At 39.3% G+C, this 22,973-nt stretch overlaps 2 protein-coding genes across 2 annotated transcripts; both read left to right on the top strand.

The window, feature by feature from the left end:
• The first annotated feature begins 2,027 nt into the window (after positions 1-2,027).
• On the top strand, positions 2,028-17,259 carry smc1b (structural maintenance of chromosomes 1B). The gene is made up of 25 exons (XM_031731850.2): positions 2,028-2,221; positions 2,567-2,755; positions 3,468-3,580; positions 4,681-4,884; positions 5,768-6,006; positions 6,197-6,455; positions 6,930-7,070; positions 7,174-7,256; positions 7,397-7,604; positions 9,558-9,743; positions 9,905-10,096; positions 10,173-10,319; positions 10,844-10,981; positions 11,136-11,252; positions 11,627-11,733; positions 11,823-11,964; positions 12,443-12,588; positions 13,031-13,184; positions 13,332-13,430; positions 13,515-13,671; positions 14,397-14,551; positions 14,834-14,985; positions 15,296-15,365; positions 16,448-16,558; positions 16,653-17,259. The coding sequence occupies exons 1-25, from the start codon at positions 2,113-2,115 to the stop codon at positions 16,770-16,772; spliced, it is 3,738 nt and encodes a 1,245-aa protein (XP_031587710.1). The 5' UTR covers positions 2,028-2,112; the 3' UTR covers positions 16,773-17,259.
• An 801-nt stretch (positions 17,260-18,060) lies between these two features.
• Positions 18,061-22,525, top strand: borcs5 (BLOC-1 related complex subunit 5). The gene is made up of 5 exons (XM_039614243.1): positions 18,061-18,295; positions 18,470-18,531; positions 18,827-18,970; positions 20,650-20,807; positions 21,682-22,525. Exons 2-5 carry the CDS (start codon positions 18,474-18,476, stop codon positions 21,913-21,915), a joined length of 594 nt encoding a protein of 197 aa, XP_039470177.1. The 5' UTR covers positions 18,061-18,295; positions 18,470-18,473; the 3' UTR covers positions 21,916-22,525.
• Positions 22,526-22,973: the final 448 nt, after the last annotated feature.

Here is a 22,973-nt window from a genome sequence, read left to right as displayed (position 1 = left end):
TGATTTTGTGGAACACCAGCTTTGAAGTTGGTAAGGACTCTATCCAGACCAGTCAACAATGTCATGCATAGAGCAGACACCAACTGACTGCTGTAGCAGAGTCTGTGCTCATGCATCTCTGGGCATCATATCGGTATTGAAACTTTTATTGTGAAAAGCTGCAATCGTGCCAAACGAGGAAAATATGTGACAGCTACTAAGTGAATGCATTATAAATAAACTACTGTATAAGTGAACACACACATACAGTAAACATACACAAACTGACCACAAAGAGAGAACTATCTAAATAAATTAACACAGGATTTGATTGATGATTGCATCACCAGCATGAAGGGTTTTTCAGTTTCTTAGGGTTTTGCTGCTGCTAAGAAATAAGGAGGATGTCTCACTTACCTGGAAGTAACATGAAAGTTGTGCACACAGTGTTTCAAGATCCTATCAATACCTGCAGTGGATCACACTGGTGTTTCCACTGCAGGTAAATAAAGCTAATCTAGCAGAAACAGGATTTTGGTAAAATGAGATTTTGAGATCTCATCTCATGACTCATATCCATAACAGCAGTCCTGAAGGAAATAATCTCATATATGCAGTTAAAATACAGTATAATATATACACATGATACCAAACATATAATTAACCAGAATGGATGCAAATCAGGTCTGCTCACTGCTTTGATTTATTAAGCTGCAGATGTTACACTGAGCTGTTTTTCTTAAATTAATAAGCCTTGTGGGCTTAAATTAGGTAAAATCTGATTTAGACACCACACCACAACAGCTTTATAGCATGCGTATATTTGCGATATCTTTATGGCCTGCATACCAAGCTGAGGCCAAACCTTTCACACAAAGTTTTATATCACTCACTAGCCAACTACTAAGCAAGTGAATGGGTTTCTTCATAATACAAGTTCATGGAGGTTATTAAATAGTGTAGTATTTATATTAAGGCCACTGAAGGTAGGGAAAAAACTAAGGGGCAGTGTATGAGGATATAGAATTCAGGGAAAAAAATAACAAATTTGTAAGAAAAATTGCACATTTGTCAGTAATAATTCAGAAAATAGTGGGGGTTTTTGCTCAGGAAAACTCATCTCTTTGCACACTGGGTTTGCTCTACACTATACCAACATTAGATGACTTAATTAGATTATACTTTTCAGCTGGAGTTAGCAACAAATAAATACTTGTGATTTTAGCTCAAAGTCATCACACTGTCATAAACATCTGGAGTCTGAACAGACACTGTTGTGAACTCAGTCTATTCATTAGAAAATAACCCACTAATTTGAATGAGGTGATAGTCTTTGTGTATCAAGAACTACTACAGTACAATGAACAGATGCGAGGATATCGCTGGTTACACCTTCGTGCTATTCAAATGGGACTTGTGGTACAGCAGGACACAACTGACAGATTATTAATCTGTCTTATTATTATTAGTAATCTTTAGCTGTTTGGCACATGGACTACAATAAATGATAAACTGAAGCCTTATGGTATAGGGATTAATGGATGCATTGATGGCTTAAGTTGTTTTATTGTGTGGATTGATCCATCAACAAAAAATAATAACCCCAAGGTTTTTACTGACTATAGTGTTAAGCGCTTGGGTGGTTTTCCAGAGAAGATTTCCTTAGAAATGTCTTGTAAAATTTCTTGTAAATCTTGGCACTTTTTTTTACTCTAAAATTTGTAATTTTCCTCACTTCAAATATCCTACTTTTTTCTTATAAATTTACCACTTTCATCTTGAAGATTTGCCATTTTCCCCTTATACATTTGACAGTTTTTCCTCATAAATTTTGCATTTTAATGTAGAAAATATTCTGAATTATCCCCCACACCTGCCTCTTATTTTTTTCATACTTTTAGTGGCCCTTTGTAAGGCATATATAGGTACATGTGAAACAAAATGAAAACAAACAAACAAACAAAAAAACAACAACAGATCAGAGGCTGACTCAGTTTAAAACTAGAAACTAGAAATTATATTTTTAATGTAAGGAAATGCAGACAGTAGTTTCCCGCCTCTCCACGTCCTGTCTGCCACATTAGAGGGCCTCGCCTCAGACACTCAGATTAGCTTCAGGGTTCACTAACAAAGATGGGTTATTTAAAACAACTAGATATTGAAAACTTTAAGTCATGGAGAGGAAACCAAATTATTGGGCCATTCATGCGATTTAATTGCATAATTGGCACAAATGGCTCAGGTAAGTAAAGTTTTTATTAGTGAAGTGTTCTAGCTAGCTAGCTAATGGTAAATTATTGTTAAGCTAGCGGCTAGCCTGCAGAGTGTATCTTTCTTTCTTTTTTGTTTGCTAAGTAAAGAGTATGATGTACTTTTTAGGACTTGGTTTTGTTTGACACAGTTACTGATACAGCTTAAAACTACTTAGAAATTTTATTTTTCATGTAAGGAATACAGAAAATAGTTGAACAACAACAGACTTTGCCTAAGAAAGTCAGGCTAACTGTATGGTCATCCTACCAGAGCTGGGTTATTTAAAATAAATTCATATTGAAAACTTTATGTCAATGATTTCAAATCATATTAGGTAAATCTAATGTGATGGATGCCCTGAGCTTTGTCATGGGGGAGCGGGTTTCTTCTCTCCGAGTCAAGCACTTGAGAGACCTGATCCATGGAGCTCACGTTGGTAAGCCCGTCTCCAACACTGCCAGGGTGGCCATGACGTACTGCAGTGATGAAGAGGAAGAGACCGTCTTTTGTAGGATCATTACCGGTCAGTGTACTCTGCCCCTTTTTTTTTCTTATTGGGGGTAGCATATGCAAGGCCAAAAATAACAAAAAGATCTGTAAAACTTAAATTAAAATTATAGTGAATAATAATGTGTATATTTGTTTATGCATGTGTTCATATATAATGATGGTCCGTTAATATAAGTTTACCACATTAATAACATTCAATATTTGTCTAGGTTAAGAGAATCATCTAAGAAAAAAAAGATAATGTAAACTGACAGCTGGGTGCTGACTCATAAAATAGCCAGATTTATATGGAAAATGCTAATAAAGTAGCAACCACCTTTATTATTATGTACTGGCAAAGATCAGATAATAGCATAGCATGATTAGTGATCTTACCTAATTCTTATTATCCCAAGTGTTCCTTTGGTTTTGATTCACAGAGATTATATTTTTCATAATTTGGTATAGTAAGCAATAATTTGGATATGATTTTATTATTAGTTATACTTTATTCTCACATGTAACTTAAAGAACCATTAAGACAGGAATGATTCGAGTTAAAAATACAAAAAAATTGTCTTTGTGGATGTTGATAATTTTTTTTGTGTATGATTTATGGAGGTAAAGTGTTTTGTTTGGTTTTTAGAAATAATCAGGTTTTTGACACCCAAGGCTGATTCGTGTTTTACCTCAGGATACAGTTTTTAATCCAGTCATTTTCATTTGATATCTGTTGTATTTTTCAGGAGACTCCTCTGAGTATCACATTAATGGCCTACGTGTCACTTTTGCCAAGTATGTGGAGGAGCTTGAGAAGATTGGCATTTTGACTAAAGCTCAAAACTGTCTGGTGTTCCAGGTAAAGTGCCAGAGGCTTGCACTTCACTGGTTTACTGAAAGTCAACATGAAAAAACTTAACTTTGCCAGATTTGTTTGCTTTAGTTTTTTTTGTCAGTTTTCAAATTATAGCTGTGCCTGGAAAAACAAGGAATAAAAAGATAGCTGCGGTATTGTACAACAAACTGGAAAATATGGCCAAAAGTGTATCTATTATTATAGGATATACTGTACAATATAAAGTGCCTTGAGGCGACTGTTGTTGTGATTTGGCGCTATATAAATAAAATTGAATTGAATTGAAATGAATATAATTTTGTGGTGCAGGGATTAGGGTCAGTGATTTACAAACAATAAGAAGTTAATTAACACATAACCACTCAAATAGCAATATGTAACACGCTAAAAACACTTACTCAAACATAGAAGATTGCTAACAGTAAGCTGTCACTGCATTAACCCTTAGATGCATGAGTGACTGGACCCTACACCCTTCCATAAGTGGGTCTGCTTTTTTCCTGTGGCCCAATTGTGGCTTTTGTCACCCACACCTTCCCATTGCTTCAGTGATTGGGGTTTGCAGTTGGGGACAACTTTCCAGTTGACTTCTCATATGTGGTGTGACAAGCTCCTTTGAGAGCTCAGTGAGGAAGGCCTGTCATGCTGTGGTGATACCATTCTTGAATTCAGGGTGCTGAGCCATGAAAAAGGTGTAGGCACTGGTATCTACACCTCCTTTGGGCTTGTTGTAGAATGTGATAAATTATGTTTTTCCTCTTTCTGGTATTTTCATCCACCATTTTCTTGTGATACATCATGCTGAGGAGTCATAGCCATACATGCCGTTTGGCATGTACTGTAGAAATTTGAACCTAACCCTGAATGGCATAAGCTGTTCATCCACAGTGACACTCAGACAAGGGATGAATCCTTATCTGAATGCTGAATGTGTAGATATGTGTAGACATTGCATGAAAACAAGCTCGCAAGGCCATTTGTGACCCAGTTATGCATCTAAGGGTTAGTAAATAACTAAATGTGAGAGGGTTTTTTTTTTTTTTAATTGGCACTGTTGGTAAGAGATGTCTTACAAACATTGCACTCCTCATGCTTCTCACCAGGGGGCAGTGGAGTCCATAGCTTTGAAGGACCCAAAGGAGAGAACCAAAATGCTGGAATCGATCAGTCAGTCCAAAGAATACGCTGCAGAATACAACAAGAAGAAAGAGGCCCTGCTGAAGGCCAGAGAAGACACTCAGTTTCACTTTAACAAGAAGAAATCTGCTACTGTCGAGAGGAAACAGGTGTCTCAGGAAAAAATAGAGGTAGCATACCAATAAATTATTTTTCTCTATTCTGTCATGCTTCTACATCCCCAAATGTTGAGTCTCTAGATACATGCACCTACAAATGGCATAAGTGTGCCTGACAGCAGGTAGATTATAATGTCACTATTGCTGCTTCTTGAATAAGGGGCTTAAATGTGAATTCTTATTTTACTTTAAAAAACAAACAAACCCAAAAGTCACATATGATGCTGAAGAACAGTTTTCCTCTCCCACTCTAAACTTGTGAGATCTAATGGGGTGTTCACATCATTTGCATATTCAAGTTTTCCCTGGTATTACCTGTGTGAATTCATTTGTGTTGGAAACATCTTCATAGTCACCATTACCAAGCTAACATTACAATGAGGAGTAAAGCTAATTGCTGAATCACTCCATTTAAAGTGGGATCTCTCCTAACACGACCAGGTTTTACCCAAAATTTCTCCAATTATCTATGAAGCCCATATTTAGACACCACTCAGAAGGCAGTTATAAGGAGAGCATACAGCTCAAGATGTCACTGTTGGTGTGATTGGGGAGTTGGACTAGAGAAAACTACAGAGTATGGCAATGATTTGGCAAAATTACACACCGACTAATTTTAGTGACCTTGGATTGACGCAGTGTGTCATCACTCCCAACGTGAATTACAGTCTTATCAAATTCACATTTAACCGTACCCAGCCTGCTCTGGCCCCATGAATACAGACAGGTATGGTTGATAGAATCTCTACCTCCATGTTTCTGAGAATAGTTGCCAATAAACAGTTTTTTCGATCCGATATATGAGCGGGTTAGTGATGTCCCAGGGGCCTCTTTTTCAGAATGCGCTTCCTCCTCACTGTGAGTTGCCATTATTTCTCTTTGCTCATATTTCCAGGCACAGAAATACCAGGCACTGTTGGATGAACTTCACCAAAGCCGCCTGCAGCTGAGCCTCGCTGAGCTCTACCATAATGAGCAGGGCATCAGTGCTCTTAGTGACACCCTGAAGAAGAGACAGGAGGCTGCAGCTGCGAAGAACAGTAAACTGCTGATTTGGGAGCAGACAGTCAAAACTCAAAAGAAAGAACACGGACGGCTCACAAGAGAGCAGCAACACATTGACAAAGAGATCTGGTGTGTTAGTTTTTGTTTATGGCTTCAAATTTGGTCTATAAATGGATGCATTATATTTTCATTTCACTAATTTTGTTTTCATTTACAGGAAAGCCACTGGTGACACCTTTTTAATCCAAATCTAATCAGATATAATTAAAAATCTGTTATTAAATGAAGTAAACTGGAAACATTTCATTCTTTCACACAGCACACAGGAGCAAATCCTGTCCCAGTCTCGGTCCCAATACATAAAAGCGAAAGTGAACACGTCTCATCACATAAAGAAGGCTGAGGATCTCCGTGATGCCCTGAAGAAGAGTCAGAGGATGTTTTCAGTCAAAGAGCAGGAGCTGGAAGAGCATCAGCAGGAGATTTCTGAACTTAAGAGGACCTGGAGGAACTATGAGAAGCAGGTCCAGGAACAGGGAGCTGCCCGTGGAAGAGACATTGAGCTAGACATGGATCAGGTCTGTTAGGTTTCATTCCTGCTAATTTTTGTTTAAAGTGTCAGGTACTTTTCACTAACCATGCCTTAAAAGAAACAATGATAATTATATAAAAAGATAAATTATCTGAATTTTAGGAGCGGGAATATACCTCCAAGCATGCCCCTTCCAGTTCTCTATCTATATATGACCCCCCCCCCGGCTCTACAAAATGTTGTTCTCGTTTTCATGCCCCACCCTCCCTTTTTCAATTCTTTCACTTCTCATTAGTACAGGGGTATCTGCCCAGCCCAAGAGCCACCGCCAGTCTCCTTTGGCGGTGGCTCACTTCCCCAAACGGCAGCCTCAATTCATGTTCAAGTCTTCTGCCTTTATCTACTTAAAATGCTTCAAACCTAAAATGAGGATGTGGGCCCGGCTGGTGAAGTAACATTTAAAAGTTATAGTTATATAGGGACTCTAAGTTATTATTATTATTTTTACTATATGCTACAGTCAGAGCGATACAAAGAGCTGAAGGAGCTTGCCTTGAAGCAGGGGGCTGTCCTCAGCCAGCAGGCAGAGAAGCTTCACTGGGAGGTGAAAGCAGACTGGGAAAAGATAGCCTTTGACGAGCGCAGAAAGAAGGAAGTTGAGGTACTTTCTATGACACAGTTCTTTTTGTAGCATTGATATGTTTAAATCAATAAACTGATAAAATAGCTGTTCAGTCTAATCTTACCTCTGTTTCACATCACAGAACGCTATCAAGTACAACCAAACACAGCTGGAAGATTTGACATGCAGAGCAGAGAAGCTAGAGGAGTACACCAAGACCTGCAAGTATGTTGTGTTTAGCTCAACCACTAAACCCTAAAAGGAAATTATGCTATTTTTGTTCTTTTCTTTTCACTCTCAGTGAGGTGTTAATATATGTTGTATAGTTGTTCGATATATTGTTTTGAAAGCACTGTATGCCTCAGGTCATCCCTTGAGGAGTACCGGCAGCAGGAGGAGAGCCTTAGTGCAGAGCTGCAGCGGGGCCACCAGCGTACTAAGGAGGTGAACCAGGAGCTGAATCAGGTGATGGAGGAGTTGGGGAATGCTTGTTTGGACAAACAGGAGAACAGAAGGCAGCTGCAGCACAAAGAGCTGCTAGAAAAGCTCCGCAGACTCTACCCGGAAACTGTGGTAAGTAGCAGTAAATAGTGAGGTTGCAGCAATTCCCCAAAACTGTGGTTCGGGACATAACACCTGTCCCATCCTACAACAGCAGTAATGGCAAAAAAAAATCTTCTTGGAGAAGGTGTTATTTTTATGTTTTAGTTTTTCTGTGAAGTACTTTGTGATTTTTGTCTTGAAAGGTGCTATAATTTTACTTTTACTCACTTTATTTCCATCTCATTTTTCTAACTTTAACTAACAAAATGTAAAAATTATTTTTTTAGGGATTTTATTACTTTCATCAGAGATTTTGATTACATTTTCTTATAGATTATAAAGTTGAAATACACATTAGAATAAACTAATAAACAAAGGGTAACAAAACAGCTAACACATCTTGAAAGTTAAAAATGAAGTTTGAATAATGTGTCGCTTTAGTTGCAGTATAAAAAAACAGTGCTCAATGTGAAATAGATTGAATAGCTGATTGCCTTTAAAACTGACCTCATAGCTTGCTACAAAAACTTAACACATTTTAAATAATTATTGTAAAAGTAAAACAGTCAAAGTTTATCATCATGTCCACATCTGTCTCCGATCACCAAACCTGCAGCCTTCGATCCAGTGTCCACACTGCTTCACCTCAGTCTGCAGTGCCACGCTTTAGCTCTCCTGCATAGCCATGAAACCTGTTTTGCTGGTTCTCTGAATTTCACTCTTTATTTGCTCAGATTATTTCTTCACACTCTGGAAACTCAGTTCAGCTCAGCTACGGTTCTCTGCTGTTCTGCATAGTCAACATCTAGCCTGGTCACACTACTGGCTCTGCTGTAGTTCAAAATCCCATCCTCAGCCCAACAGTAATTATTTATCTTTTATCTAACTACAGTGCCCTATATATATATTTTTATTTATCAATCGCATCTAGCTGGCTCGGGCTCATGTTTTAGCAGCCTTCGCGTCAACATGTGTGTGAACAATCATGTTGCTAGGCAACTCGGCGTTTCACAGTAGTGGTTTTAAATTAATTTCTATGCGTTCAGTATGACGTCCTCATTCTAGGTATAAGTAGGTATAGGTGGCCAAAAATTCAGCATTTGATGAAAGAGTCAATTTTAGGAAAAGTCACTAAATATGAGATGATGAGATTGGTTTTAACTTAACACAGTTATGGGATTTTTTAAATGCCAAGGAGTCAAATGAACCCCTTGGAGGTTCTCGTGTTAAAGAGAATAAAAAACAAAAATACTTGTTTTACTATTGGCCTGATCACTTGATCTTGATTGAAACATGAGCAAAAAACAAACTTCATTATTCTGAAGTATTTTCCAGTTCTTTATCATCAGCAAACACTACAGCTTAGACAAGGATAGGATCCTTTGACCAAGTATTAAAAGCTCTAAATGTTTGTCAGGATACAACATGATCTTGTATGTTCGTATTGCAGTTTTGGTCTCTTTGCCACACCCCTTTAACATATCCATCTGGTTAATTTAGTCTACTGAAGCTAATCATTCTAAATATATGTAAGACAATAGACATTTTCTTTTTAAAGAATAAGAACAATATAACATCCCCTTTTGTACGTAGCTACCCTACATTCAAAAGTGTTTCAGTTTTAAGTCTCTTTTTGGCTTCATATGCTGATTGATATGCTGAAGAGAAAAACTTCAGGAATTCTTGGGAACTATGCCATTCTCTGTTGATAAAAGGGGAGTTCTTCCACTGTCGCCAAAGCGCTTCTTAGGGGGTCATGTGATTGTTGGAGTTTTCTCTGTTGTCTGTCTATTATTGACGGTCTTGACCTTAAAGCGTCTTGAGGCAACTGTTGTCGTGATTTGGCGCTATGTAAATAAAATTGAAATGAAAAAATTGTATTAATATCACAACTGTTCAAGTTCAGACAACTTGCCATGCAATCCATGTTAGGAAGATGCCTGTACAGTTTTCTTAACTAATTTGTGACATGTGCTGTTTCAGTATGGCCGTCTGTCCGACCTGTGCAGCCCTATCCATAAGAAGTACCAGCTGGCTGTCACTAAGGTGTTTGGCCGCTACATGAATGCAATCGTCGTAGCATCAGAAAAAGTAGCCCGCGACTGTATCACTTTCATCAAGGAGGAGCGGAGGGGACGCGAGACTTTTCTTCCCATCGACAACTTGATTGTAAGGGAAAAGTCAAGCTGTGCTTTCTAAAGCATAGCTTGACTTTTTGGCTTTGTTAAAAATGGAAAACCTTATAAAAGGCTGTGAGAAATAATGGTGTAGTTCAAGTAGACCAAGTGGTATAAATTTGCCATTCCTAACCATCCCTTCTGTTTGCACAGCTGAGTCCACTGAACGAGCGACTGAGGGAGATGCCTGGTGCCAAGATGGTGGTGGATGTTGTGCAGGTTAATGCTACCACAGTTGCTACCCAGCTGAGGAAAGTGGTGCAGTTTGTCTGTGGTAACACTCTTGTGTGTGAAACAGTCAAAGAAGCCAGGAGTATGGCCTTTGATGGACAGGAACGCTTTAAGGTAAACTTTCCTCTTTTGAGATCCACTAATTAGAGAGAGAGCCATAAAAAAATTGAATCTGTCACGTCTACTCTAGACAGTGTCTCTTGAAGGGACAATGTTTGAAAAGTCAGGCGTAATCTCCGGAGGCTCCAGCAACCTGCGAACTAAAGCTCGCTGCTGGGAAGAGAAGGACGTGTTGCAGCTGAAGGAACGCAAGACCCAGCTGACCACTGAGTTACGCGTGAGTCACACTAAGTGCTCTCCTTATTCTCTGTTTTCTGCCTCCTCTCCTCTTCTTTTGTCCTCTTCCCTTTGACATCTCAGTCCATTATTTGAAGGATGTCTCAATTCTTATAACATATGTTAATTGAGGGAACGCTAGCTGGAGGAGCTGTGAAAACAGCAATAATACTCTACTCTGATATCCTTTGCAGACGTTTTTCAAGCATGCAGAGATGTTTTAGGAGTGGGACATGAAAACCATAGAACAGAGCAATTAAATATTTAAAGATAGATGATAATTTCAGTAGCCACTGGGATATTACAACCAGGAGAACTGACAAATATACTAAACTACCAGCTTAACAGGTAGACATTCCTCTCACTACGTGTTTGAAATCTGTGAGCTTGTATTAATGCAAAGTAAAGGAATTTAGATCTCTGAAATATAATAAATTGTTGTATTTTTTTGTTGTTTTGGTTTTTGGTTTATACACACTGTATTTCGTTGCACAGGATTCAAGTTGTATTTTGGTTATGTAACAGGATTTGATGAGGCTGAAGAGAAAAGAGCTGGACCTGAAACAGATTGTTGCACAGGCTCAGGGTGCTCAAACCCGCCTCAAATACTCCAAAAATGACTTGGAAAACCTTCGGAAGAAAAATATCCCTAAATGCCAAGCGGTATGAGCCACACAACTCTGATGTAAAATGTACTGGAATGCCACAATCATTCTAAGTTTAGAGTCTTAATAGGGGACAAAAGTGTTTTTCACACAGGTGTTGAAATCAACTGAGCTTACAAATTCTTGGTATTTATTCTGTCATATGTTTTCAGGAGATTTCTTGTCTGGAGAGTGAATTGGCAAACCTGGACTCTCAGATTCAGATGCAGATGGAGAGTGTGAAGACAAAAGAGGCAGAGATTAAGGAGATCAGAGACAAGCTTGACCAGGTGCTGCTCTCAACATGTCAGGACTTAGATTGAAATGTTTGCCCTTGAACTTCTGTTGCAAGTGAATTCATTGTTGGAGAAATTTCTTTGTCTCTGAATTTTCAGTTTTTCAGTATTTTTAATCAGTAAATCCTAAAAATTGACAGAACTTATAACTTTTGCAGTGTTTTGTGCTGGCTTCATGAATGTTGGCCCATTTAATTCTTAACACTGTAAATTGACTCAAAAGCAGAATGGAATTTGAAGTGCTCAGTGAGTAATTTTATTAACGGTCTGCTAGAATGGTGGGTTTCGAAATACAGTGTTTGTCTTGTGGCTGGTTACACTTGTACATATTGGATGTAGTATGGATTCTCTCTATTCTCTGTATTTAGATGGAAAACTTGGTGTTTTCTGACTTCTGCGCCGAGATCGGAGTGGACAGCATCAGACAGTTTGAGCAGGAGCGCTTGAAACAGCAGACAGAGCTTGATAAGAAACGGTACTTCAGTCACACACCAGTATTTTCTGTGTCACATGATGAACTTTAAAAGCCAGATCTTTAATTGGTTTTTATGATAAACAACTCAGGCTGGAGTTTGAGAGTCAGCATGCTCGCTTAAATACATGCATTGAATATGAACAAAAACAGCTTGAGCAACAGAAAAAGAAGGTCCAAAAACTGGAGGATACCATCAGTAAGGAAGAGAAATTTATGACTGAGCAGAGAAAGGTAAGTCCCAGTTTTTTTATGTTGTTATAAAGCAAATGACAAACATTCATAGCAATATATTTTCCATCCATCCCATTCTCCCCTTCTTATCCTGGGGGGGGGGGGCGTATCCCAGCTGTCTTAGGGCGAGATGCAGGGTACACCCTGAAAAGGTCGCCATGCTGCCATAGGGCTAACACATACAAACAGACAACCATACACACTTAACATTCAGAGTTACCAATTAACCTAACCCCACTAATTACATGTCTTTGGAATGTGGGATGAAGCCAGAGTACCAGGAGAGAACCCGCGCAAACACGGGGAGAACATGCAAACACACAGATAGGCCCCGGGGTGATGGTGGACTTGATATCAGGACCTTCTGGCTGTGAGGCAGCAGTGCTGGTTACTTCTGGTTATTTCTGGCTGTTGCCTTTGTGGATCTTAAGTTCGATTTTTGCAGACTTTTCAGCCAAGCGCTCATGTTCCCTTCCAGGAAGAGCAGAAGTTGTTGGGAGTGGTTGAGGAAGGTCAGAATAAGCTACTTGAGCACAAGAACAAGCTTTTAGCTAAGAAAAGTGAGGTGGCTGCTGCCAAGGCTGACCTGGATCAAAAAACTCAAGTCCTTCAAGAGATGAACAGGTAATGTCTCTGCAATGCTTCTAGTGCCTCTGTTTTTGAGATTTTGTGCAGTTATTACTGTCACCATTTGCACCACTGCTGATTGTATTGATTGCTGTGTTGCTTTGAGGAGGTTTCCCCTTTGTTGGGTAGCAGAAAAGTTGCATCTAACCCACTATGGTTGCTAATATGCCTTTTTTTCTGTAATTAAAAAAATATTCTGTTCTTGATGCATTTAAGTAATTTTTTCCATCAGTAATATACATGAAATTGGTTTCTTTGAGCTTTGTTTCCAGTAACAATAATATGTTATAATTGGCTGTTTTCTCTCCGCCATCACGCCCCAAACGTTCCCTTCTTCCTAAGCAACCTAATGCCATGAGTTACCATATAAGTCCATGTCAAAACTTGACTTGTGTATCATCTGTTGTCATGGACTCTGTTCTCTGACTATTTCTGTCAGGGATTTGGTGAAGCTTCAGCGAGAGGTGATGACAACAGAGACGGCTATAGAGCAAAAGCGCTTGGCTAGACACAACTTGCTGCTGGCCTGCAAAATCCAGAACCTGCCCATCAGCCTGTTGTCAGGGAGCCTGAATGAAATCAGTGAAGTGCAGGTAGGACAGAGATGTTTGGTATCTACTCTGACTTATCATTCCAGTCCTGGACTGTTTATCAAATTCAGCTCAAATGATAATTTGAAAGGAAGGTTTTAAAGCACTGTAGTGTTGGTATAGCTGATTTGATTTGTCTGGTCTGTGCAGCTGGACGCAGATTCTGAAAGCACTACAGCCACCATGGACATCTATGAGAGAGAGGCACGACTACTCATTGACTACTCTGAGCTGGAGACAGAGCTCAAGGTGAAACACTGGGCAGCATGTTTATTCTCTATTGGTGCTGTTTAGTTACAGAACCAGCAAGTATCACCCATTGTGTATGGTCAGAATTTGCAGGCTGAGCAGGAAGTAGAGGCCTCTCTGGAGAACCTGAGGGAGTCAGTTTCCTCCATAGAGGCAGTGCTGCAGCGCACCACTGCCCCTAACCTGAAAGCACTGGAGAAAATGAGGGAGGTGAAGGACAAGTTACAGGGAGTGAAGGAAGGTATTTGTATGAATCTGTTGAGTTTTTCACCTCAAACTGAAACAGCTGGTGCAATATACAACCATCAGACATAACATTATGACCACTGACAGGTGAATTGAATAAAACTGATTATCTAATGGGAGCAGTGAACATTTTGTCCTCAAAGTTGACGTGCTACAAGCAGGAAAAATGGACAAGTGTAAAGATTTGAGCGAGTTTAGCAATTGCGATGTCCAGACGACTAAGTCAGAGCATCTCCAAACCTCCCCGTCTGTAGTGGTCAGCATTTATCAAAAGAAGGGGGAACAGTGATGAACCAGAATGACCCTGACAGACGAGCTACTATAACTCAGATTGCTGAAAACCTTAAGGTGTCAGGATGCTTGGTGACATCTTGCTGGCAGATACAACAGCACAACTTCAGGGGTCTAGTGGATTCCTCGACAGGTCAGGGCTACTTTGCATGCAGAAGGGGAACAACACAATATTAGGCAAGCGCTCATAATGTGATACCTGACTGGTGTATTTCTACAATCAGCAAAACCAGTTTATCTATACTTTTAATATTGTTTTCATAAGATATTCAAACTGTTTATTTGATTAATTAATGAACAGAGGACTGCTTCTGCAGACAGATTTTTCATGTTGAAGTTCATTTATTCCCACGGGTGCGTTTTGCATGTTATAGTATGTTAAGCGAAACACCTGGACTGATGATTAAGCTTCCTCTTTCTCTCACTCAGCCTTTGAAGCCAGCACTAAAGCAGCCAGGAAGTGTAATCAGGAGTTTCAGCAAGTCAGATCCCAGCGCCTGCACCTCTTCAGTCAGTGTTTTGAGCATGTGTCTGTTGTAATCGATCAGATCTATAAAAGAATTTGCAGGAATAACAGCGCCCAGGTGAGACAGACAAACTTCACTTTGATGTTCTTCTATTTTTACATTTTTGTTGTTCTTTTCTCCTTTAAAGTCATGTTTGTAAAATGTGTTGAATTGCTTCTACATATATGTATATATATATAAATATATATATGTATATATATATATATATATGTATATATATATGATCCAGTACAAGCTAAACTGTACATAATTTTCGTTAACTTGAGCATTTTAGAAGCTGTTACCTTAAATAATAAAACCTAATAAAAAAATTCAGGCTGTCTGTGATTTGTGCTCCAGGCCATTTTGAGTGCTGAGAATCCAGAAGAGCCGTACTTGGGTGGCATCAACTACAACTGTGTAGCACCAGGGAAACGCTTCATGTCCATGGACAATCTGTCTGGTGGAGAAAAAGCCATCGCAGCCCTTGCTTTCATATTCGCCATACACAGGTAACACTGAAGTCACCCCATGGTAGAATACATGAAAAATGTATTACATATATTAAATGTATTTTTTTCAGTGAATTGTATTTAAAGGTCAAAGAAAACCCTGTTTTTTTATTTTAATAAATGTATGAAGCTTGTTAAGCTGCAGAATAATCTTGTTAAATAATAAACTATTATTGACCGAAATAATGTTATTATGGTTTTTGAGCAGCCCTTGTGATCAGTATTTCCTTACGTTGACCGACACAAAGTGATGCCATATTCCTGACCCACATTCCTAGTATACTGTATCTGTGCTGTTTCCTTCTCTCAGCTTCCGGCCTGCTCCTTTCTTAATCTTGGATGAGGTGGATGCAGCCCTGGACAACACTAACATTGGAAAGGTAAGAGTCAAGCTGCATAAACATTCATTATTAATATCCACCGCTGGAACAACCCAGTATCCCGGCAAAACGTGTCATAGACACACCAGTTCACCGTGTCCATTTCACATCTTGAAAGGCAAAGCGTGAAATGGACACGGTGGACCAGTGTGTATATTAAATCTTTTGGTGTGATTTGGAGTTGGCTGGAAACTATAAATACATTGATTATATCCATTTTAAAGTGTTATTTTGAGATGAAGCTGAAGGAGGCAACATGTTTTTGGCATCACTGGATAAAAGGAAAAATCAGTAACTTTTTAACATAACACATTCAAGTGACTAGAAAAGGAAAAGACTCTGGAGACATAGATCATAAAGAGGAAAGTAAAATAGAAAGCAGAGACCTCGTGGCACAATTTGTTAAGTGATGGGCCTTTACCTGGGTGGTCCCAAGTTAAGGTCAAGTCAGCATGAAGCTACTGGATGTTATCAGTACTGTAATAACCTCTACAGTCCTTTCAAGGCTGCAGTCATCCCTGTTGCTTAACACAGGGATGTTACATTACATCTGTTACATTCTGTTACATTCTGTCAACATGCTTCAATGCAGCACATTGAGGACAGCCAGCCTTTTCAGTAACAACCTTCTATGGTTACTCTGGTTGTGTCATTGATCAACCTCAGGAAAAAGTGTCAAGTCAACAGTCTTCTCCATGATTGTGGTTGTGGGTATGGAACTAGACCCAGAGATACACACTACTGCTACCCTTTGAATAGTAACCCGTCAGACTGAATACTAGATTTAAATGACTATTCAGTTTTGGCACAGAGGCACCTTAATGCAGAACTGTTTGACCTCGTAGTGTGGATGGGACATAATTATGCTAATGACTTATTCTTAGTTGTAAGAAGCAGTGATATAGGCCGGTGTTTTGCTTGGATTGGGGGCTTCTAATAGAAAGGGATGCACTGCAGCAGGAGGACCATGTATTTTCAGATTATATTATTTTTGTATATTTACCAAATACATTTTGCCTACTGCATTCTGAAAGGAAACTTTTGTGGGCGATATATCAAGTGCAAGTATTCACTGTCTCCAGGTGACCAGTTTCATCAGAGAGGAGTCCAGGGAGAACATGCAGATCATCATCATCTCTCTCAAGGAGGAGTTTTTCTCCAAGGCAGACGCTCTGCTGGGCGTCTATTCAGATGTAACATAGCTTTCATTAATTCTGAAAATTAGTGTTGAAGCTTAAATTCCTACAATGCCAGGCAATAGAGTCATTATTTTTTTGTGTTTGGCAGTTTGATGAATGCATGTTCAGCTGCATTCTGACCCTGGACCTGCGTCCCTATCCTCTGGTTGAAGATGACAATGGGAAACAGACTGACAAAGAGCCCAGCTCCGACAAAAGGCAGGATTGAGCTTTACAGGAATCACCTGCATGAAGCCATTATGTTTTCTTCTTGTCTAGTGGCCTGTTGCGTTGTTTAATGGATGTGGTTGTTTCTTAGTGTTCTTCTATTTTGACTACACAGAGGAACTGTCCAGACTAAATGTGCAGGCAGTGAAGTTATCTTGGACATGATGATGATCTTTATATTTGGCTGTTTTAAAGTAATTCTTGTTCTTTTAAAGTAATTGCAATTCACTGAAGATTGTTTGTTTTTTTTCAGATAAGTTTTGACCTCAAGTTATGTTTATGAGAAGGTTGAGTGTTTTAATTTGCTTACAAAGCAAATTGAAAGAAGAAGAAAAAATCGTTCATATAAAATGTAGCAACCACACATTACGGCCTTTGAAGGACTCTGTTTATGTGCTTGTTCTCCCATTAGGCACTTTGAAGTTGTTGGTGTAAATGTTATCATTGAAGTTGGAAAATGCTCTGTTCATTAAATCCACTAAGTTGAATATGTGTGTGATGTCTTGCTGTTATATTTTCAGCCTTTTTTTAAGTGTTTCCCATTTAAATGTAATAGATTCTGCCTTATTACCCATTACCCAACACCATTGTGGATTGACTTATGATATTAAAAGCATAATATTGTTGTTTTATATTATTTGCCATGTACAAATTACGGAGCCCATGAAGGTGCATAAGGTGATATTTTGTCTACTGCAGACAAATTATTTGTGCTAATAAGATGTAGTGTAGAAGATACTGTAATATCAACCTCCTGACCATCTGTCTCATTAATATGCAAATAACTTATTATGTATGCACAGGATAGATACATGCATAACATAATTTTAGTGCTAAATTGAATTTAGGATGCACACAGCCACCATATAATTGCAGTACAGCAATTTGTTTTATACTTTTGTGATTCACTGAAATTCTTGCTGCTTCCACATTAAGATATAATTTACTGTAGATATTAAAAAGTAGCAAAGTGTTAAAGACTCCATACTGCATAGCTTGAAAAGCAATTAGACCTGGTTATAAAAAGATCATAATAATCGTGGGGTGGAAGTAAAAGTTGTAGCTGAGAACTTAGCTGAGTAGCTGAGTTATTTCTGTGGCGGCTGTTTGCATCTGAAAGTATTCACAGTAAACTACAAAATAACTTGAAATGAAAAATAGCACTTTGTAGGGGCTCCACTGACATTTTTTGTTGAGATACAGTCTTGTTTACGCAGAGCTTTACATAAATATACCCACAATAAGTCTTATATGCGACCTGGCCATCAGTAGGGGGCGGTAATATTGAGCACTTTACAGCTAAGAAGCAGACCCCGTGATCACTATTTACGGAAGTGTATCCTCGCTTCGAATTGAAGTCTGCTCACAGTCATTTTTGTTGTGCTGTCATGCAGATATTTCTTAATTCTTCAGAGCTAAATCGCTACCTTGAAAAACCTTTGCTCGGAATTCATTTATCAAACGAGCTTCCGGTAACCCGGTTTGTAACACATCCTAACTGCCATTAGTAGCTAGCCTAAATCGGTGAGCCAACAGCCCTTTTACTTCCTCTGGTCCTACATATTTGGTCGTCCAGTAGTTGTTTAGGGTCTGTTTGTAGACCGTATGATCTCTGCACGAACTGGTTTTTAGCAGGAAAATCCTGTTTTTGAAAACGTTAACTGAAGCTAACTGCTAGTTTGCTAACCCTAACGTCAGCACCATGGGAGCGGAACAGAGCGGAGATGCGGAGCACAAACATTCCGATTACAGCTCATCAGGTAAGGCTGTCTGCCGTGGTGGTTTTCAGATATTTCTCTGTTAAAGTTAGTTTTAATGAAAAGTAAACCAAACTGAGGTTACGGTTATATGTCAAGCCACCTGGACCAACAGTCATCAGTATTACAAATCCCATTTGCATGCACCCTCCAGTAGTAGTACCACTACTAGTAGCATACATATAATAATGAAAGTCCTGCTGTTAAATTGTGTGGGTACTGAGCTTTTTAAAAGTTACACATATTCCACATGTGCTGTGCTTCAGATTTGGTTTTAATTACATTTCTGTCGTTGCAGTGGTGCCATCTCCAGCAAAACAGAAGGCAAAGATGGATGATATTGTGGTTGTGGCTCAGGGGACTCAGTCAATGCGAAATATCCACAACGACCCAGATGTCATCAAGCTTCAGGAGATACCTACATTTCAGCCGCTTCTGAAAGGTAACGTTTGAGTCTCCGGTGTGCTGTCACGGATTTTTGTTTGGCACTTTAAGAGACTGTAAAAGAGGATCTGGGTATAGTGTTTTAGTGGTGGGTGCTCACATTAAACATGGCCAGAGTTTAAAACAAGCAGTATACCACCCGGTGTGCTGCTGCATGGTGGAGTAAACACAGGGCAACATTGACTCATGTCCCATACCCAAGTCAGTTTTGGACCGATATCTGATTCAAGTACCATTTTTATTTCATTTCAATGAAATGAAATGAAAAAAATGAAGTACCAGATCTTTGCATTCCTATTTACAAAGACTGGTTTTTGTGCCAAAAAAAGTGATTTCTGTGTTTCTTATATCTTAACTTATATTGGTAAATAGACTGTAGTGAACAGAATTCATGGATGGATTATATATAAAATAAAGAAGTCACCTGTTTTGCAAGTATGTTTATAATTGCCTTATTTTACTACATTGTAGTTAATCTGGTTCTTTTTGGTGACCTAAAGTATGTTTAAAGAACTATAATGTTATATTTGTTACAATTTCTGCTGTCATCCTTGCAACATCTCTCTCTCTCTTAAAGATATATCGATAGATATAGAGGTTGCACAAGTGGTCCACCTCCTCCAGGCTGGTTCGTCAATACCAGCCTTTGTCAGAGGGTTTGCTGTGTTTCCCAGCACAGTCTCAAGAGCATGGAGGAGATTCCAGGAGGCAGGCAGTTACTCTAGGAGAACTGGACAGGGCTGTAGAAGGTCCATAACCAATCATTACTGCCAGAGCTGCAAAATAACCTCCAGCAGGCCACTGATGTGAATGTCTCTGAAAAAACAATGAGAAACATACTTCATGATGGTGGCCTGAGGGCCCAGCATGTTCTAGTGGGCCCTGTGCTTACTGCTTGGCACCATTGGCCATTAAATACCCGAATTGGGAGGACCATCCTGTGCTTTTCACAGATGAGAGTAGGTACACTCCGAGTGCATGTGACAGCAACCTCACTCCCATTGGGTATCGGGATAAAATCCTTGGACTCACTCTCAGACCCTACGCTGGTGCACTGGGTCCTGGAAATAATTGATGTAAATAACAGAATATGCATTTAAATGCATCCCTAGAACAATATATGACCTATGTTGTATTTTTACATTTATCAAGTGGTATCAAATCCAATTTGGAGCAATGTACACATTAGCTGAAATGCATAGACTGCATAGTGACCACAATTTTTTTGTTCATTTATTTATTTATTTTTTTGCTTGATTGAAAAATAGAAAACTAAATAACTTCACACTGCAACATTAGCTGCAAAGGCAGTGTAACAGTGTTTGGATTTCTGTGATCACCTGAGGTACGCTTTCATTATACTCTTCAGATGTTTTGTCTGGCATCCTTCTTTTCAGTTTTCACATGTGCTGAGTTTTCATCTCGATTCCAACCAGTTCATTTTAAAATTCTGTGTAGTGGAGCTGAATGTCGCTGCAACCTATTAGCACTGTGTTAGAAGGCTGATAATGAACCAAAGTTCCTGTGTAGGCACACTCCTGAAATAGCAGCCTGCAAAGCTCTGTCACATCCTGTGCATTGCTAATTACTGTAATTACCAAGTGTTACACTGTTGTCAAGTGTTACCGTGTTCCTGCATGTCCAAGTAAGTCGTTTTTTTGCTTTTTCTCTCCACAGGAGTGCTGAGCGGCCAGACGTCACCCAGCAGCGTGTGCCTTGAAAGGCTGGACACCGCTCAGGTTCTGCAGCTCTGCATCCGGTACCAGGACCACCTACACCAGTGTGCTGAGGCTGTGGCTTTCGACCAGAATGCTCTTGTAAAGAGGATCAAAGAGGTAAGACTGTTTTTAAGTTCTTGAATAACTATATTAACTATATATACATGGGATGTAAACATATTTTGTCAGCAAATGTAAAAAAAAAAAAAAAAAGTACCATTACCATAAGCACCGCTGGCTGTTGTCACAGGCCGGCTGCTCTCTCTACAAGGGCAGATTTTTACTCCGGATGCTCTTTGTGATGCAGCACCAAAGGGATTTCCGTCTCCTCCCAGGACTGAGCGGTGTTTCTCTTGCTTGTTGGGTGCATGTGTAAACCAGTACACCATGGAGCCACTCACAAAGACCACATACATGTTTAAATATCCCAATTAAATATACAATATACAGTTAGACGGAACAGGTCTGCAGGGTGTGCACTTGCTAAATGGTAGGTGTGGAGGGCGTAAAACAGAAAGCACTAAGAAAAGGTCAGGTGGAAGACCAGGTGAGGAGAATGAGGCCATTCTGCAGATTTGACCTATAGGCTTCTAATCTCCATTAACTCAGGTGAGGGTGGGAATAGTCTGTTTTACTTAGAAAGTTTCCTGAGAGAAGTGACCCAACTGTCCACAGGGCAGCTGTAATAAGAGCTGGGCAGATTCTCTAAATACTAAGGAAAGGTGCCTCTGTGCTTCCTTTATTACCTCCTTTAACTAAAGATACAGTGGAATGTCCTTAATGAATAGATAAAAAGTAATGCTGAACCAGACTGCTCACAAAAACAATAAACATGCACAAGTATTTGCATTAAAATATAATTGGACCTCCTTATCAATCTAAAATCGTTACATATCTTAGAAGAAAAATTAAAAGAATATAAGTAAATAATCAAATTAAAAGGACACTGTTTGGGTTTTTTTCCACCTATGTGTACTCTGTTTCTCTGCAGATGGACATATCGGTGGAAACCTTGTTCAGTATAATGCAGGAACGCCAGAAACGGTATGCCAAGTACGCCGAGCAGATCCAGAAGGTTAACGAGATGTCCATGATCCTGAGACGCATCCAGATGGGAATCGACCAGACGGTGCCGCTGATGGAGCGCCTCAACAACATGCTGCCTGAGAGTGAACGCTTGGAGCCCTTCAGCATGAGGCCTGATGGGGAATCCGCCACCAAGTAGACTCTTGAAAATAAACACAGCTGCTTCCTACCTGAGTCTCCGTGCAGCTCTCCATCCAGGAGGAACAGCAGCTCTGTCCAGCTGGAGAGAATCTAAGACTTGTAACATTTAAAGAAGGCCTGCAGCTTGGCTGTGTGTGATTGGAGCTGCTTGGGTTCGTTCTCCAAGTCACAAACAATTATGTGTATTCTTTTATTTATTGCAGCCGGGTTTGCTGAACACACATGCCAGTAATCAATAGATCAGCAAATACATTTTCACACCTGCAAGCTGTCCTGATCAATAACCTTCTGGGTGCATTCATAGGTACATGTGACCCAAGGGAATCAAGCTGGGAGTTGTTGAGATGTTTTGCATGTTTTAAAGATTCTGATATGAATGTGAGCAACATAAAAACATCTAAAACTGCTGATCTGGAGATTTGTGGACAGCCTCCTAACACTTGCAAGCTGCTGCATAATTTGTGATGCGTTAGTTTTGGATCGTTACAAATGTGTGTTTGTAATCATGATGTTTGAGTTACTTTGTCATTGTATCCCATCCCGGAAGTGCTTGTGTGCATTCTTTGCGATGTTAAAATTTCATTTTGGGATATAAAGAGCAAAAAGAAGAATTATTGCATAATGAGCATCGAAATTGTGCAGTGGAAGTAAAATCAGAAATGTTGTGTACTTGGGTTTGTGTTTTGGAAAGAACAAGCCTGTTCCCAATCAAATTATGTGAAAAATAGAAACTTTGGACTTTAAAATGGATGCTTTTTATAAGCTTGAGCAGTTGTGACAATCACTGCACCAAATGCCTGTTCTGCACAATCAAATTATGTAATAACAGTTTGTTAAAACATCAGAAAACTTTGGACTGTATATAAATGCTGATAGCTCAGGTTTTATAAGGAATGATACAAAAAACGTAAATTGAGGTGGACACAAAACATTTGGATTCTGACTTCTGTTACAAAAAAGGCTTTCAGATCACTGCACCAAATGTCAGCATTAACTTTGACTGTTGGTCTGCACACCAAAGGTTTACATACTGACCTGTTAATAAGCAGAAATGTA

The sequence above is a fragment of the Oreochromis aureus genome, linkage group 7, assembly GCF_013358895.1.
Source record: "Oreochromis aureus strain Israel breed Guangdong linkage group 7, ZZ_aureus, whole genome shotgun sequence".
Classification (NCBI taxonomy): Eukaryota; Metazoa; Chordata; class Actinopteri; order Cichliformes; family Cichlidae; genus Oreochromis; species Oreochromis aureus.
This window is presented reverse-complemented; position numbering and strand designations above follow the sequence as displayed.

Coding starts and splice junctions, on each gene's coding strand:
- smc1b (XM_031731850.2), top strand. CDS start 2,113: ATGGGTTATTTAAAACAACTAGATATTGAAAACTTTAAGTCATGGAGA. Junction 10,982..11,135: donor ATATCCCTAAATGCCAAGCG/GTATGAGCCACA, acceptor ATATGTTTTCAG/GAGATTTCTTGTCTGGAGAG. Junction 11,734..11,822: donor ACAGAGCTTGATAAGAAACG/GTACTTCAGTCA, acceptor TAAACAACTCAG/GCTGGAGTTTGAGAGTCAGC.
- borcs5 (XM_039614243.1), top strand. CDS start 18,474: ATGGGAGCGGAACAGAGCGGAGATGCGGAGCACAAACATTCCGATTAC. Junction 18,971..20,649: donor ATTTCAGCCGCTTCTGAAAG/GTAACGTTTGAG, acceptor TTCTCTCCACAG/GAGTGCTGAGCGGCCAGACG. Junction 20,808..21,681: donor TTGTAAAGAGGATCAAAGAG/GTAAGACTGTTT, acceptor GTTTCTCTGCAG/ATGGACATATCGGTGGAAAC.